This window comes from Loxodonta africana, chromosome 6 (genome assembly GCF_030014295.1).
Source record: "Loxodonta africana isolate mLoxAfr1 chromosome 6, mLoxAfr1.hap2, whole genome shotgun sequence".
In the NCBI taxonomy this organism is placed as follows: domain Eukaryota; kingdom Metazoa; phylum Chordata; class Mammalia; order Proboscidea; family Elephantidae; genus Loxodonta; species Loxodonta africana.
Window position 1 is genome coordinate 130,174,715 of NC_087347.1, and position 15,057 is coordinate 130,189,771.

At 58.5% G+C, this 15,057-nt stretch overlaps 1 protein-coding gene across 13 annotated transcripts in view; it reads left to right on the plus strand.

The window, feature by feature from the left end:
- The window catches only part of BIN1 (bridging integrator 1), a 69,324-nt gene that overhangs the window by 49,414 nt on the left and 4,853 nt on the right, over window positions 1–15,057 (plus strand). For 7 of the 13 annotated variants that reach the window (XM_064287359.1, XM_064287349.1, XM_064287360.1 and 4 more), the window contains 4 exons: window positions 2,955–3,040; window positions 3,898–3,973; window positions 5,569–5,651; window positions 9,333–9,480. In XM_064287359.1, coding sequence (XP_064143429.1) covers window positions 2,955–3,040; window positions 3,898–3,973; window positions 5,569–5,651; window positions 9,333–9,480 — 393 coding nt within the window. Of the gene's footprint in view, window positions 1–2,954; window positions 3,041–3,897; window positions 3,974–5,568; window positions 5,652–9,332; window positions 9,481–10,406; window positions 10,536–13,688; window positions 13,797–14,282; window positions 14,307–15,057 lie in introns of all 13 variants that reach the window. The other 6 variants (XM_064287358.1, XM_064287347.1, XM_064287348.1 and 3 more) reach the window with 2 other exon arrangements.

Sequence of the window (15,057 nt, forward strand, 5' to 3'; positions counted from 1 at the left end):
CTTCTCAGGCCCCTGCCCTAGAAGCAGGCCAGGTTCTGGGCAAGCACTGTGTGAGGTACTGCTGGGCACAGGGCCCCTGGGAGCAGTAGGACTGGTGTTTTTCTCTCCAGTGACACTGACTCAGGTTTCAGGCCAGCAGAGACACAGCCTAACAGACTTGAGCACCCTTCCTACCCGGGCGGGGAGGGGTGGCCAGCTGGGGAGGTCAGGTTTCTCTGGGCAGCTGCTCCCGTTTTCTGGGCTGCCTCTTGATTTAATCATCTTTACCCCGCACCTATTGCACTCAGAGAGCTCTGGGCTAGGTCCAGGCTCGCAGCCAAATTTCCTACCTCACCTGCTGGCTGATTTCTTCTAGGCTGAGGCTGTAGGCTGACTCTGGAGGCACTGAGCCATTGACAGCTTCACCCTGAGGTTGGGCTGACCCTGGGTCTCCAGGGTCTGGGGGAATTGGCTTGGCGGGGGTGTGGGGTCTTTGATAGACCCAAGTCCTCCTCTGCCTCAAGAGGTGAAGGAAGAATGAGGGGCTGGAGTGGGTGTCTCCTGGCTCTGGAGTTTGGATTTCTAGCTGGAAAGGAAATGGGGCTACTAGGCCCAAGCCAGGGTTTTTGTAGATTTTCTCCGGTGTAACAGGCTTGGCAGGAGGCAAGGTGACTGTTTATAGTAGGTGGGAGAGGACTGCTGTGTTAGGCCCCCTCGGATGAGTGTAGCCCCTCGCCCTCCCTTGGCAGAGCAGAGGAGAGGCTCAGGTGGACCATGCCACCTTGGACGTTGGGCTGTAGGTGTTTTGCCTTTCTGCCAAGCTGGCTTTGGAAGTTGGACCCAGGTTTTATTCGAGCATCTCCTCCTCAGGCCCCTGGCCCTGCCTCATGCCTGCCTGGAACCTAAAAAGCCATAGGTGCCTGGGGTGCCCTGCAGGTCTGACCTGACTTGGAGGAGACAGTGCCTCCCCTTGAGGCTGTGCTCACAGGAGCTGGCCTCCCTCTGCCCTCTCCACAACCTCCTGGACCCTGCGGCCAGTGGGCTGGCTTCGGGTGTACCCGCCCTGCCCCTCAGCCTGCAGCACAGCCACAGGGGTGCCAAAGCCTCCCCCGCAAGTGAACAGCTCTCCCCTCACTCCCTGCCACCCCAAGTGCTTCTGGAAATAGCTGGAACGTGAGGAATAAAAGGCAGGTCCTGACTTCCAGGAACTCTGAAGTGGGGCTGCCCCCTCTTTGCAGCCTGGCTGGGACGTGTGGCCAGGTGGCACGTGGAGGTGCTTGATCCATTGTCACCTCCGTTCTCAGGGTCATTCATCTGGGGAGATGAGACAGCATCTGTGAGGCGGTGGCTGCATGCAGCAGAGACCTCTCCTCACAGGAGGTGGTCTCAGCTCTGCCAGGAGTGAGTGGTCCAGGCAGGTGCCTGGAGGAGGTGGTGTTTGCCAGACACTGAGCAATGGAGGGCGGGGCAACGTGCAGTGTGGAGAGACTCCTGTGGCTTGGCCAGTTGGAGTCACTCATTTTGTTGGTTCAACAAGCCTCTGTTAGCAGCCCACTCCCCTTGCCAGGCTCTGGGGTCCCCCAGAGGAGTAGGGCAGGGATGGCTTGGCCAGGGCGTGGGGACGGGCAGGAAAAGTCAACGTTCCCAGCCCAGACTGGGGGCGGGACAGTGTTCTTCAAGGGCCCCCAGGTCTGATCCCTCCCGAGAGGCTGAGGCATGCATGTTTAGATAGACGAATTTCTCCCTGTTCTGTCTTTACATTCTTATTAGGTTTTGCTGTTAGGCAAGGCCCTCATGCTCATTCTAGCAAATCCCAACCACCTGGAGGTGACTTCAGTCAAGCACTGGTGCCCTTACTGGCAGTCCCACCCCCACAGTCAGCACAGCCCAGGCTTGGGTCCCTGAGGCATGGCCCGAGGGAGCTGGCCCAGGGGCCTGCAGCTGGACTGAACAGTGGGTGGGCTGGGGGAGTGATGTGCTTGTGGCAAATGGGTGTTGGGGCCAGCTGGCTGCCTTTGCCGAAGGTGGCCCTGCCACATCCCAAGAACATGAGGCCAAGGCCGTTGGCAGGAAGTTTTCTCCCCTTGGGCCCGGCACGGCATGTTCCTGGGCTGTGACTCAGACCCTGAGGCCAAGTCACCTCCCTGAGTCACTGTTCCCAGCGTCACCCTCCAGAGGTGAGCTGTCAGAGCCCCTTCCCCAGCTCAGGTCTGTGCTCGGCCCACAAAGCTCACACTCTATGCTCATAGCTCTGCAGTGGTGGCCTTGGTCCCATGGCCTGGTTGGGTGTGAACAGGAGGGGAGGATGCAACCTACGCCTGGGGAGGCCTGTCTTATGCCGGGGGAGGTGTCGGGAGTGGTCATAGCCCTGGCCCAGCCTTCTGCTCCTACCTCTCCACTGCCTTTCCTGGATGGACCCGAGGTACTGCCTCTGGCCTCGGTCTAGAAGGGACAGGGTCACAAAGAGGGGCCCTGGGAAGGGGTAGGACTGGGCGGGGGTGAGCGCACGCTGCGGCTGAGGCTGTGCAGGAGCAGCTAAGAAGGGGGAGGAACACTCGAGATGGGACAGAGGAACACGGGCCCAGAGAGCAAGGTGACAGGGCTGACTGCCGGAGAGAGGGCTAAGTGTAAGTGGGAAGTCACCTCATGGCTGGGTCTGGGGGTCTGCCTGGGCACCCTCCTCGTGCCCCAGCCTCCTGGGCCTTTGGCCAGCACCCTTCTGCACACACCCTTCTCCCACATCACCTCCCTCCCAGACCACTTGGGCCTCCCCATTCCAGAGCAGGCCCCAGGGGATTGGCTGCAGAGCTCCTGAGGGACTGTGGCCGAGGTCAGCCTGGGTGTCCATGTTCTCTTCAGCCTCTGTCTGCCCCAGAAAGCTGAGCAGAAGTGGGGGTGTAGGCCTTGGGGGAGGGCTGGGCTGGGCTGGCTGGGACAGAGGTCTGGCAAGGGGAATGACCTGCCCTGCCCCCCAGGCTGAGGAGGAGCTTGTCAAAGCCCAGAAGGTGTTTGAGGAGATGAATGTGGACTTGCAGGAGGAGCTGCCATCCTTGTGGAACAGGTGAGGGCCGGGAGGGGAGCTTCAGGAGCTTGTCAGGGCTGGGTGAGAGGCAGGCCCAGAGTGCCTGCCTGCTCATTTCTGCTCCCGTGCGGTCCTGTAACCCTCAGCATCTGGATGCTTCAGGTGTGTCTGTGTGTAAGAGCAGGTGTGTGAGTGGGTGGCCATGTGTCTGAGCTGACAGCGTGGCTTTCCGAGTGGGTGTATGAGTGGGTAGTCACGTGTGGGTGAGGGTGCCCCTGAGTTGGCTATGTGGCTTCCCTGGTGGGTGTGTGAGCAGGCAGCCGAGTGTGTCTGAGGGTGCTCCTCTGAGCCGACCATGTGGCTCTCCTGGCAGGTGTGTGAGTGGGTGGCCTCGTGTGGGTGAGGGTGCCCCTGAGTTGGCTATGTGGCTTTCCTGGTGGGTGTGTGAGCAGGCAGCCGAGTGTGTCTGAGGGTGCTCCTCTGAGCCGACCATGTGGCTCTCCTGGCAGGTGTGTGAGTGGGTGGTGGCCTCGTGTGGGTGAGGGTGCTCCTGAGTTGGCCGTGTGGCTCTCGGGTGGGTGTGTGAGTGGGTGAGGGTGCCCCTCTGAGCTGGCTGTGTGGCTTTCAGGGGCAGGTTTGTGGGTGGGTGGTGCCCCTCTGAGCTGGCCGCGTGGCTCTTGGGTGGGTGTGTGAGTGGGTGAAGGTGCCCCTCTGAGCTGGCCGTGTGACTCGGGTGGGTGTGTGAGTGGGTGAGGGTGCCTCTCTGAGCTGGCTGCATGGCTCTTAGGGGCGGGTATGTGAGAGGGTGAGGGTGCCTCTCTGAGCTGGCCGTGTGGCTCTCAGGGGCGGCCTGGCTGGCCTGTGTGATCACGTGTCCTCCCTTCTGTCCCCTGCAGTCGTGTGGGTTTCTATGTCAACACATTTCAGAGCATTGCGGGCCTGGAGGAAAACTTCCACAAGGAGATGAGTAAGGTAGGGCCTGGCAATGACCCCTGTGGGCTTCTTGACCATGTCCAGTCTGGCCAAGGGTCTAGGGTCAGAAGGCATGGAAGCATAGGTGGGCACCACCTGCCCTTGAGAACTGCCTCTTCTACCTGAAATTCAGTGTATGCTAGTGACCATGTGCCCTTCTGGGCCAGGGGAGGAGAGACTCACCCTGCCCTGGAAGAATCCATGCTCCACAGAGTGCCCTGCCCAGTGGGAGCTGGCTGTATCCAGCCCTTCCCCCTGCCCTACCTAGTCCTCTACTCTCTCTGGACTGATGGTGGGAAGGTGGAAGCCAGCCCCTTTCTGACTGTAACTGAGTTCTCAGGAGATCGCGGACCAGGGAACTCAGCGCCAGAAAACCGTGGCAGTTTCCTAATTTGTTAAATTAGTAGGATTTTCTCAATTTTCGGTTGTTCTCCCATATTTCTTCAGATGTTGACACAGGCCTTACTGTATCTGCCAGAGCCTGCTGTAGGAAAGGGCTGTGATTAGCTTAAATTCGTACACTGTGTTACTTTCATTTTAACTGGATTGCCATTTAGATGGAAACCTTGGTGGTGTAGTGGTTAGGGGGCTTGCTAACTAAAAGGTTGACAGTTTGAACCCACCAGGCTGTCTTTGGAAGCTCTCTGGGGCAGTTCCACTCTGTCCTATAAGGTTGCAATGAGTTGGAATCGACTCAATGGCAATGAATTTTTTTTTTTTAAGTTTGGTCAGTTAAATGAGGAAGTCAGGTTGGAGACACCCAGTGTTGGCAGCTCCATCCTCTGGGCGGTGGCTGGGTCTGTCTGTCTGTTAGGTGAGAGGAATGAAGTGGTGATGATTAGGTTTCAGACCAAGGGGCAGTAGGAGGAAAAGCCAGTTTGGGGTCTCTCCTGACTCACCACCTTTAGTGTGGTTTCCTGCCTTTTAGGCCTTCTCCTTCTTTCCTGCTTTTCTCCCTTCCCTTCCAAGATTCAAGACAACTTAAGAAGTGTTTAAGAAACAAACAGAAAGAGGTTTTATGGGAAGGAAATATTTATGTAAAGTTAGTCCACAGGAGCATATGCCACAAGACACAGTGCTTATAAACAGGAGGCAATTTCAGCTTGAGCTTCATACTGGCCAAAGCAAAGAGGGAAATATCAGTAACGAGAATCATTACATGCATGTGGTAAACCTTCCTCTCTTGGCTGTGCTTTGGCTGAAATTGCTGGCAGTTGTGGTGTGGCCTGACAGCATCTTTGTAAAACACAATTAGGATCAACAGTTACCCTTTGAAAACATTTTTTCTTTTTTAATTTAAAAACAGTACAGGCTTTAGGTGGCATTTTAGGAAATCGGTACAAGTAGAAAAAAGAGAAAAGATGGTCACCAGTATTTATAGCTGTCAATAATGGCCCACTTTGCTGTGTTTCTCCCTGTGGGTTTGTGGATTTGGGGGTGCTGCTCCCAGCTCCGCCTGATGGGAATGAGGAGCTTGTTCCTGGTGGGGGCAAGGGCCCAGGGAGGATCTGGTGGGGAGGGAGGAGGGGTGCTCCTGGGGATGTGAGGCAGTCGTGGCCCTGCCTGCCCCCACCCCCTGCTGTTGCTCCCTGCAGCTCAACCAGAACCTCAATGATGTGCTGGTCAGCCTGGAGAAGCAGCACGGGAGCAACACCTTCACAGTCAAGGCCCAGCCCAGGTCAGTGGACATGAGGGTGCGTGTGGTCTGGGGGTCTCGCTGACTGGGTGGGAGGCTGGGCAGGCCTCGTTCCCGAGTAGGCCGGCCCTGGGGGCCTGGGACCTTCTTGGCCGGCCCACCTGTGCTCAGGGAAGCAATGAGGGCAGCCGCTGTCCTTCTCACACCCCTGGTTCTCAGCTGGGCTCCATCGTGGGAGGATCTCTCCCTGGCGTCTCTGCAGGTCGCCTGGGCCTCTGGGCCCAGTCCTCACCTGGTGGAGCAGGAGCAGCAAAGGTGGGATAGAGATTCCTGCTCAGCTTTGCAGGTGGGAGGTGCTCATAAGTGTGGAACCTCCTGGAAAGTAAGCTGTCATTTCAAAATGGAGGCAGTGCCACCCTTTCCCTCTCATGACTCCTGGGAGATCCCGGGTCCCTTGATGGTGGCATTCCACACACCTGTGAAGGCTCCCTTGTTCTGTGCTGTAGCCCTGGCCCAGCCTCAGTGCAGATCCATATTTCCTGAGGGGAAACCATGAGTGGGGAAGGGGGATGCCTTGCTCTTCTCTGGATGTGGGTCATGGGGACATTGGCAGAGTCTGGGATTTCCCATTCTCTCTGGCTGTGTGTGTGTGCATGCCTGTGTGTGCGCCCATGTCTGTGCAAATGTGTGTGTGCCCATGTCTGTGCAGATGTGTGTGTGTGCCCATGTCTGTGTAAATGTGTGTGTGCCTGTCTGTGCAAATGTCTGTGTGCCTGTGTCTGTGCAAATGTGTGCCCGTGTCTGTGCAAATGTGTGTGTGTGTGCGCCCATATCTGTGCAGATATGTGTGTGTGTGCCCATGCCTATCTCTGCAGGTGTGTGTGTGTGCATGCCTGTGTGTGTGTGCCCATCCGTGTGTGTGTGCGCCCATGTCTGTGCAGATATGTGTGTGTGTGCCCATGCCTATCTGTGCAGGTGTGTGTGTGTGCATGCCTCTGTGTGTGTGCCCATCTATGTGTGTGTGTGCCCATGTCTGCGCAGATGCGCGTGTGTTGCACCAAAGTTTGGAGACCACTGATGGACTTGGCTTTCCTCACCTGTAAACCAGATGACCCTATCTGCTTCTTAGGGCGTTCAGGGCTATTGCCTAGGACTAAGAAGGCATTCAGTGACTGTTACTGGCCCTTCTCCTCTCCTAAAAATATGTGTGACTGAGAGAGGGCCCCCATGGTGCCCCCTGCTCAGCAGAGTTCCCGAGGTCAGTGCTGGTGGGGGTCCCGTGCCACCCCCTGCCCTCCTGGGTGGTGGTGGGCATGTGCAGACTGGGTGAGGAGAGTGATGAGTGGCAGCTGTTCTGGCAGTGCAGATCCTTGGGCTGGTTCTTGGGTCTGGGCTCCCCTGGGACAGCATCAGGGGTCTGGGAGACGGAGTGGAAGTGGAGGCTCCCGAGCCCAGGGCAGGGGTCGGGTGCTGGACGCACAGCTAGCCTGTGCCTGGCTGTCTCCTGTCCCGGGTCCCCTACTGGTGACTAACCTTCGCCCCTTCCTGGCACACGCCCACCGAAGTGCCTATGGGCTGGAGCCGTAGGTCCCCCAACCCCCGAGCTCAGGCCTGACTTGGGAAGCTACCTCGTCTTTCTGTTGCTCTGTCAGCACCGCCTGAGGGCACCCATGGCTGGGCAGTGTCTGCCTGCTCCCTAACGGGCTGAGGGCAGGGCCAGGCCTCTTCACAGCCTCGTGGCTGGGGAGGCCTTTGCCCCTTTGCCCTCCTCTGAGCAGAGGAGCTGCTGGTTGGGAAAGGGGACAGGCCAGCCTGCATCTGACATTTCCCCATAATGAAGGCCTCCACACCCCGTCCATCCCACAGAAAGAAAACTAAACTGTTCTCCAGGCTGCGCAGGAAGAAGAACAGGTACCAGCAATGAGTGCTGCATTGTGGTGGCCCGGCCGGCCCCTGTGCATGTGCCTGGTGCCCTGCTCTGAGGGCACGACTAACCACACCCGCCTTGTGTGGAGGCTGCGCTGGGCAGGGCCAGCAGGAGGGCGGCCAGCAGGACTGCGGCGCCAGGGCTGCGCTGGGTGTGGAGTGTGTGCCAGGGGGAGGACGAGAGGGGGCTGCTGGGTGGGAGCGAGGTGGCAGGAGGGCCAGTCTGAGGGACCTCTGTGCCCATGGTGTGTCCAGCAGGCTGGGACCAGGAGTGCCATTTTCAGGTATATAGCACAGTGAGGAAGGAGGCCTGGGAAGGGCCCAGGGAAAGGGACGCTGCGGCAGCGTTGTTTCTGAATAATTGTGTGTACGTGTGTTATCTTTAATCGTAAACATATATTTGTATATATACATTCCCATGAAACACACATTTATAGAAGACCAACAGGAGCACAGAGATGTTCCTCCCATGCCTGTCCATCCATCTAGTCCCCACCCTCCCCAGCAGGTAACCTTATGACCGTTCTCTTTTGTGTCCTCTGTACCTGCGCTGTCCCGTGTGGTAGCTGGTGGCCGCGTGTGGCTATTGAGCACTTGAAATATGGTTAGTTTAATTTAAATGTAAGCAGCCACCTGTGGTTAGTGGCTGCTTTACTGGAAAGCGCTGCTCTAGAGCTTCTTTGTGCAGGTACACGGAGCTTGTCCTTCTCTGCTTCTGTGGCACAGAAGTGCCCATCTGACCCTCGTTTTGGCACTGAGCAGTGTGGGCTTTGGGGGCTTCCCCTCTTGACTCCTACCTGCTGCCACTCCACTCTAGAAGGCACCAGGCTGTGCCGGCTTGTGAGAGGCCCCATCTTTTCAGCCGGGAAGGGGATGGAGAGGTGCAGGGAGTTGAGGAACATGCTGAAGGCTGTGGGAGCAAAGGTGTGGAGAGCAGTTGTGGGGGTGGACAGGGGGACTCTACGTGTGAATGGGGAGGTGCATTGTGTTGGGGCGTGGGGCCTGTCCTGAGCAGGGGATGCTGTGTGAGGTGTGTGGTAGAATAGAACTCACCGCCCTTTAGGAGCTCTGGCTTCTAGTGCAGCCCAGTGGGACCCCGTGGGGAGGCTGGGCTGGAACACCCTTTGGTGGCAGTTCCCAGGGACCTTCCTCTCTCCTCCAGGGCTTTCAGGCCTCCACTTTGGTATTCTGTCATGTGCTGTCACTGTCTCCAAGGCAGGACCCACACTGTGGACATGTGGAGTCTCACACCATGTCCCCTCATTCTCCACCCCACACACACAGCTTCACATGTGGATATCTGGGTATACTGTCAACACACATGTGTACATACAACTCCACATGAGGATACATAGGGTACACATGCACACACAACTTCACACAGGGCACACTGTCAACAATGCATACATGTACACACATGTACACACAGCCTCACACATGGTACATGAGGCACACACTTGTGCACGTGTACACAATTTCATACCTGGACACACACTCAGTAGATGTGTACACACATACATACTCATACATGTTTACACACATGTGCACCCAGAGGGGCAGACACACAGTCATATACCTGTGCACACACATTGCTTATATGGACTCCCAGAGGTACACAGTCATGTACATCTATATATACCTGGCTCTGTACATGTGTATATATATATATGTATACGTATGCGTATGTGTACGTGAGTCCATGTGCACACACAGCTTCACGCACATACCCATGTATCTGCGCCCCACCTCTTATGCCGTGGCCTCCTTCCATCGGGCCACTCTCTTTTGCCTTCACAGCGATGGCACCCCTGCCAAAGGGAACAAGAGCCCTTCACCTCCACCAGATGGCTCCCCTGCCGCCACTCCAGAGATGAGAGTCAATCATGAGCCAGAGCCAGCTGGCATGGCTGCGCCTGGGGCCACCCTCCCCAAGTCCCCATCTCAGGTAGGTGGTATCTCAGCAACCTGTCCCCCCCCTTCTTCCCTGTACCCCTGCCTTGCCATAGTTTCCCCTCCCTCCATTCAGGCCTGGGCCTGAGCAGATTTAGAGCCAGAGGCTTTGCCCAGCAGGGGCTGGAGCAGAGGCTGGGCTGAACCTCCATTTCCCTTGGGCTTGGTCACCTCTCCCTGTGTCCCTACACCCCCCATCATGGCACTGTCCCCTCTCTCCTTGGCCTCTGGCTGCTTAACTCTTTCTCCATCTTCCTTTCCTTCCTAGCAGAGGCACTGAGCTCTCCGGCCCCGGGAGTGTCTGAGTCTCCTAGGTGGCTGCCTTTCCTGGTCCCTCACCTCTCTCTTGCAGGAGCTGAGGGAGCGGCCCCAACCCCCTGGCCATGAGGACCTCTTTTAAAGGACAGAAAGGGCTCAGGCAGGGAGTACAAAGTGGCTGGGTGGGCAGGCCCTGGGCTTCTGAGCCCAAGCTCCCCTGGGAGATAAGGAGAGACCCACAGGGCTGACCTAGATACGGAGGAAGAGGGAGGGTCTGCAGGAAGAGTGGACGGGGTGCAGGGAGAGGCTGAGCCCTGGGCCGTGCCTCAGCTACCCTTCCTTGCTCAGCACCTCATTCAGCATGTAGGAGCCAAGACTCCTTACACTGGCAGCCTGGGCTGCCTCCTGCCCCACCTTATTTGTCCTGCCTCCTCTTCTTGTCTCTCCTCTTCTCTCCCCTCTTCTCCCTCCTTCCCTCCCAGGCCCCCTGCCTCATCTCCCTCAGATGGTACTGTGCTCCAAATTTGTGGCTGCTTCCTCAGCTGCCCGGGTAGGGCCGTGGCCCTGGTGTGACTAACCATGGCTTTATCTGTCTGTCTGTCTCCCCATCCCCTCGCTCTACTGTGCCTCCCTGTGCGGCCCCTCACCTGCTGCCAACCACAGCTCCGGAAAGGCCCACCAGTCCCTCCACCTCCCAAACATACCCCGTCCAAGGAGGTCAAGCAGGAGCAGATCCTCAGCCTGTTTGACGACACGTTTGTCCCTGAGATCAGCGTGACCACCCCCTCCCAGGTCAGCCGCGGCTGCTGCGGCCCAGCTCCTCCTCTTGCTTGCTCAGGACGTGCACAGCCTTGCCCTCATCCCACGCCTGTGCCTGTCTCAAGGGCCAGGAACCTGGCAGAGATGGGCCCTGAGCCTGCCTTGTTGTCATCCACCCTCCCTTCATGCCTGTCTCTCATCTCATCCCATCCATCCATCTACCTGCCCACCCGCCCGTCCGTCCATGCATCCCTCCATCCCTCCATCCCTCCCTTCAGCCATCCATTTCTGAGCATGTTCTATGGCAGACACAGTGGTGAAAGTTGCCCGCCCCACCCTCTCAGAGGAGATATTCAGACCAATGATGGCCTCACAGCATGACAGAGGCTGTGGCAGAGGGGAGCATGGCGGACAATTGAGGGAGTGCGGAGGAGCTGGGGATGGTTAGGGAAGCCTCCTGGAGCAGGTAGATAAGAGCAGAGAGAGAGCTTTAGACAGAAGAGCCTGTATGTTGGCCTAGGGGATGAGAGACTGGGGTTCAGAAAGTTGCAGTAGTTCGGGTGGCTGAGCGTGTCACTGGGTGGTAGTGAGAGGTGTTGGGAGGACCGCAGTTGGGAAGACCTCCATGTTTGGCTGATGGTGCTGGGCCTCAGCTCCCAGAGCTGGTGACAGAAGCTTGGGTGGTGGCAGTGACTGGGCTGCAAAGCAGAGTTGCTGATTGTAAATGCCCTGAGAAGGCATTTAATGCCGGTTTCACAGACTGACAGAAAGAGGGCCCGAGCAAGGGAGAGTCCTTTGTGGTAGAATCCCGCCTACTGGCACTGGGATGGGCTGATGCATCGGCAGTGTCAGCTTGAGAGAGGGCCTAGCTTGGCCAGCCTCCCGCAGCAGGCTGACTCCTAGTCTGGGTCTGCAGACATCAGGTCCTCCTTCCAGGGGTGGAGCTTGGACATGGGGCCTGAGCATCAGGGGTGGTGATGGCCCTGCCTGGAGCTGGCTATTGGAGTCTGGGCACTGTACCCCCACACTCCTCTGCATGAACCTGAAGGCCTGGGGGAGGCCCAGGCTCAGGGTGTCAGTGTGGAGGGAAGAGGTGTTGTGGCTGGAGCACAGTGATCTCTGCTAAGATGGGCCTCTGGGAAAGTGGGCTTCATGCCAACTTTAAATATGGGACTGCTAGGTGGTGGGTGGTAGGTGATCCCTCACTCAGGGGCCTCCTTCTGTAAGGTGGCAGAGGCAGTATTGGAATGGGGTTGAATTGCCTCCAAGGTTGCTTTCTGCTCTCCCGCTCCACTCCAGCCAGCCCACCTCTGCTCTAGGGCGCCAGTGGGTGCGCAGGTGAAGGAGAGGGTCATGTGAGTGTGAGCAAATGCTTAACCTACTTGGTTGTGTTTGGTTTAACTGTCCCTTGGAAGGGTTCACTGTCCCCATTTAATGGGGAAGAACCTGGGGCCAGACCTGCACCTCCCCGTGTGGCAGCCCAAGTTTGTGGCAGGGTTGGGTGGGGCCATGTGTGCTGGGCCCTGCGTGCTCACCGCATGTCTCCCTGGCTGCTTCCTCCCACCATCTCAGGGGCCTGGGTCTCTGCCTTATTGCGGGGTGGTGTGCATGGGGTCAGAGCTCACCCTCCATTGTGGCACTGCTCATGGGGCATTGCCTGGGGTGGCAAGTAGCCTGTGTCCCTGCTTGGAGTGGGGGGTACTGCTCTTTGGACTGATGACCTGTCCCTTGGCAGCATAACAGGGAGTGGCAGTCTGGGCCTGGCACTTCTGGAAAGAACTTGGTTGGGACAGAGTCAGTGGCAGGGGCAGCGTGGTGGGTGGCCTGGGGAGAGAAGCTGGCTGCCCCTGTGCCATGATGCCCAGCGGCTGCCATGGGGGCTCACCGGACAGGGTCCTAAAGGAAAGCCAGTTGCTGGGAACCAGACTAGGGCAGGTCCTTGAGGTTCAGGCTCTCCTGGCTCAGGGAATTGGGTCCTTTGGCCTGGGCTCCCGGGGCTTGGCCCAGTGTGGGGCCTTTTCTTGTCCCCCTGAGCTTTGAGTCAGCAGGTACCTGTCTTCTCAGCTTTGAAGGCCCCTCTGGGAGCCTGTTCCTCCTGCCCCAGGTCTTAGGCCCTTCAAGAGGAGGCTGTGGATGAGCAGGGCTGGGTGCCTGGCAGAAGCGAAAGGAGAGGGAGGTGGGCTGGCCTGCAGCCTGTGAGGCTGGGCTGACAGCCTCTCCAGCACCTAGTTCTTTAAATTTGTGCCCCTTTTGGCACTGAGGAAGGTGGGTGGAAGGACCCCAGGTCAAGCCTGATCTCTCTGTTGGACCTGGGCAGAGTCCCTTCTGTCCCCAAAGGGGAAAGGCCTACATGGCGAGGTAGAGGCCCAAGATTAAGCAGCCCCCCTCCTTGGAAGGTGTTTGTGCTGCTGCCCCTGGACAGGCCTGCGCCAAGGGGCATCTGAGAGAGACCCTTTCTCTGAGGATGTTTGGGCTCCTCCCACGGTGGGTTTCTCCCAGCGTGGCCAAGGCCACTGTGCCGCAACCTCCTGGGCTGCTCCCTAGCCACCGGGTGGGAATATGGGAGGGAAGCAGTGGGTGAGGGTAGGGTGGAGGTGGTGATCTGCAGTTTGAAGACAGGTGCTAGGTGGTTCTGAAGGCCCCTGGCATTCGGGACCTACATTTTGAAGACCAGCCTCCTTTGCTGGTATAGCCCTTGCTGTCTTCTGCCGCTGGCTCAGGGTGGGCCTTGCCCAAGGGTGCCCTCTCTGCATGGGGTGATGGACAAAAGCCAGCTAGAGGCCCTGTCCTGGGGCCCTCTCTGCCAGCCCACTGCTGTGGCCTGGGGCTGCTACCTGGGGGTGGGGGCAGGGGAGCAGAGTGAAGGCACAGGCACCGGTGGCCTCCACCACCCTGCAGAGGGGCCTTGGCATCGAGTCTGGTGAGATGACTGTCCTAGAGAATAGGAGGATGCTGAAGCGGTGTCCATGAGGCTCCAGGTGGCATTGCTATGAGGCTGGGAGCCTGTACAGGCTGAGTGGCCTTCTACAGTGCTCCTGTGTGTATATTTGTGTGTGTCTGTGTCCGTGTGTGTGTCCACGTGTGTGCGTGTGTACTCTGAGCCTTGGACATGTGTCTGTGCTCCTGCCGTCCAGTGTGCCTGGTCTCTGTCACTAACTGCCTTCCTCCTCTGCCGCTGCTGCCAAGTTTGAGGCCCCAGGGCCCTTCTCGGAGCAGGCCAGCCTGCTGGACCTGGACTTCGACCCCCTCCCACCTGTGGCCAGCCCTGTGAAAGCACCCACGCCCTCTGGTCAGGTTGGTCTGGGCCCACTGCCCCTGGGCCCTCCTGGCCTTCTGGGGCTCGAGCCTGCCTACTGACCATCCAGGCCTAGTCTGTGGGTTTCCAGGGTCATCAGGCACCCCCCCCGCCCACTGCCCTGAGTGCCTCCACACCACCCCTTGTTTGCCTGCTCCTGTCCTGGCCCTGGAGGAGGGACGTAGCAGAGACACGAAGCCAGCCTGGGAGGGCCTTCTGGAGGAGGGATTTGCTAACATGTCGCTGGCAGTTATTGTTGCTCTCTCCAGCACGTGGCACTCTCCTCTGGGGTCTTGCAGGCTCCTGGGAGGTGTCCAGGACTCAGCCTTTCGGAGGTCTCAGAGCCTAGGCTGACTGTGCCACCATGCCTGCTGGGATGGTGGACCCTGGGGTGGGTGGGGGGTTACTGGAGACCGCTTGCCTGCCGCCCTTGTCTCTAACCTCTGTGCTAACTCTGTCCTTCTCCCCAACACTGCTGTGCTCAGCCAATCCCGTGGGATCTCTGGGAGGTAAGCCTGTGTTTGCTGTGTGCAGGGCCGCCTGCCCTCCTCCACCGGCCTGCTCCCTGGGACATAAACGACACGCACACAGGTGCCTGTGCTCGCACACACAGGCAGCCTTCCCAGCCAGCTGCTTCACTGCCCTCCCCCTGTGGACAAGCCTGGTCCTCAGCCAGGGCCTGTGATAGGGTTCTGTGACCCAGGCCGCAGTGTCAGGCCTAAAAGTGTGTTCACCCAGAGGGATGAGGGTGGGCCAGGGCTTTCTGTCAGCTGGGAGCCCACAGGGAGGTGGCGTCACGTGCTGAGGAGAGGGGGTGGCGTAGGAGAAGCAGGAAAGGCAGGTGAGGCTTGATGCCCTTCAGGAGTAGGGCTGGCCTGGCAGGAGCAGAGCTGGCTGATGCAGGGCAGCACCGTCATCACCTGACAGCTCAGGAAGCAGAGGCGCAGGAAGAGGCCACATACTGCTGAGGTGTGGCCTGGCCACTTAGTCTGGGTTACACCTCTGCCGGGCCACTGCAGCCACGCCTTCCCTGAGCCCTGTGGGGGCTGCTGGGCTCTGGAAGCACAGGCTGTGTCACTTTTAGACCTTGGGGGCTATGGGGAGGCCGCCCTTTCCCTTCCAGAGAAACTCCCAGGCCCCTGGGGTAGGGAGCCTGCAGCCACACCTCTGGATCCTGAGAAAGGCTTGACTGTAGGGAACAAACATGAGCTCTGGTGAGCCTGGGAGGAGCCCGCCCTGGCCGCTGTTCCAGCTGTGGAT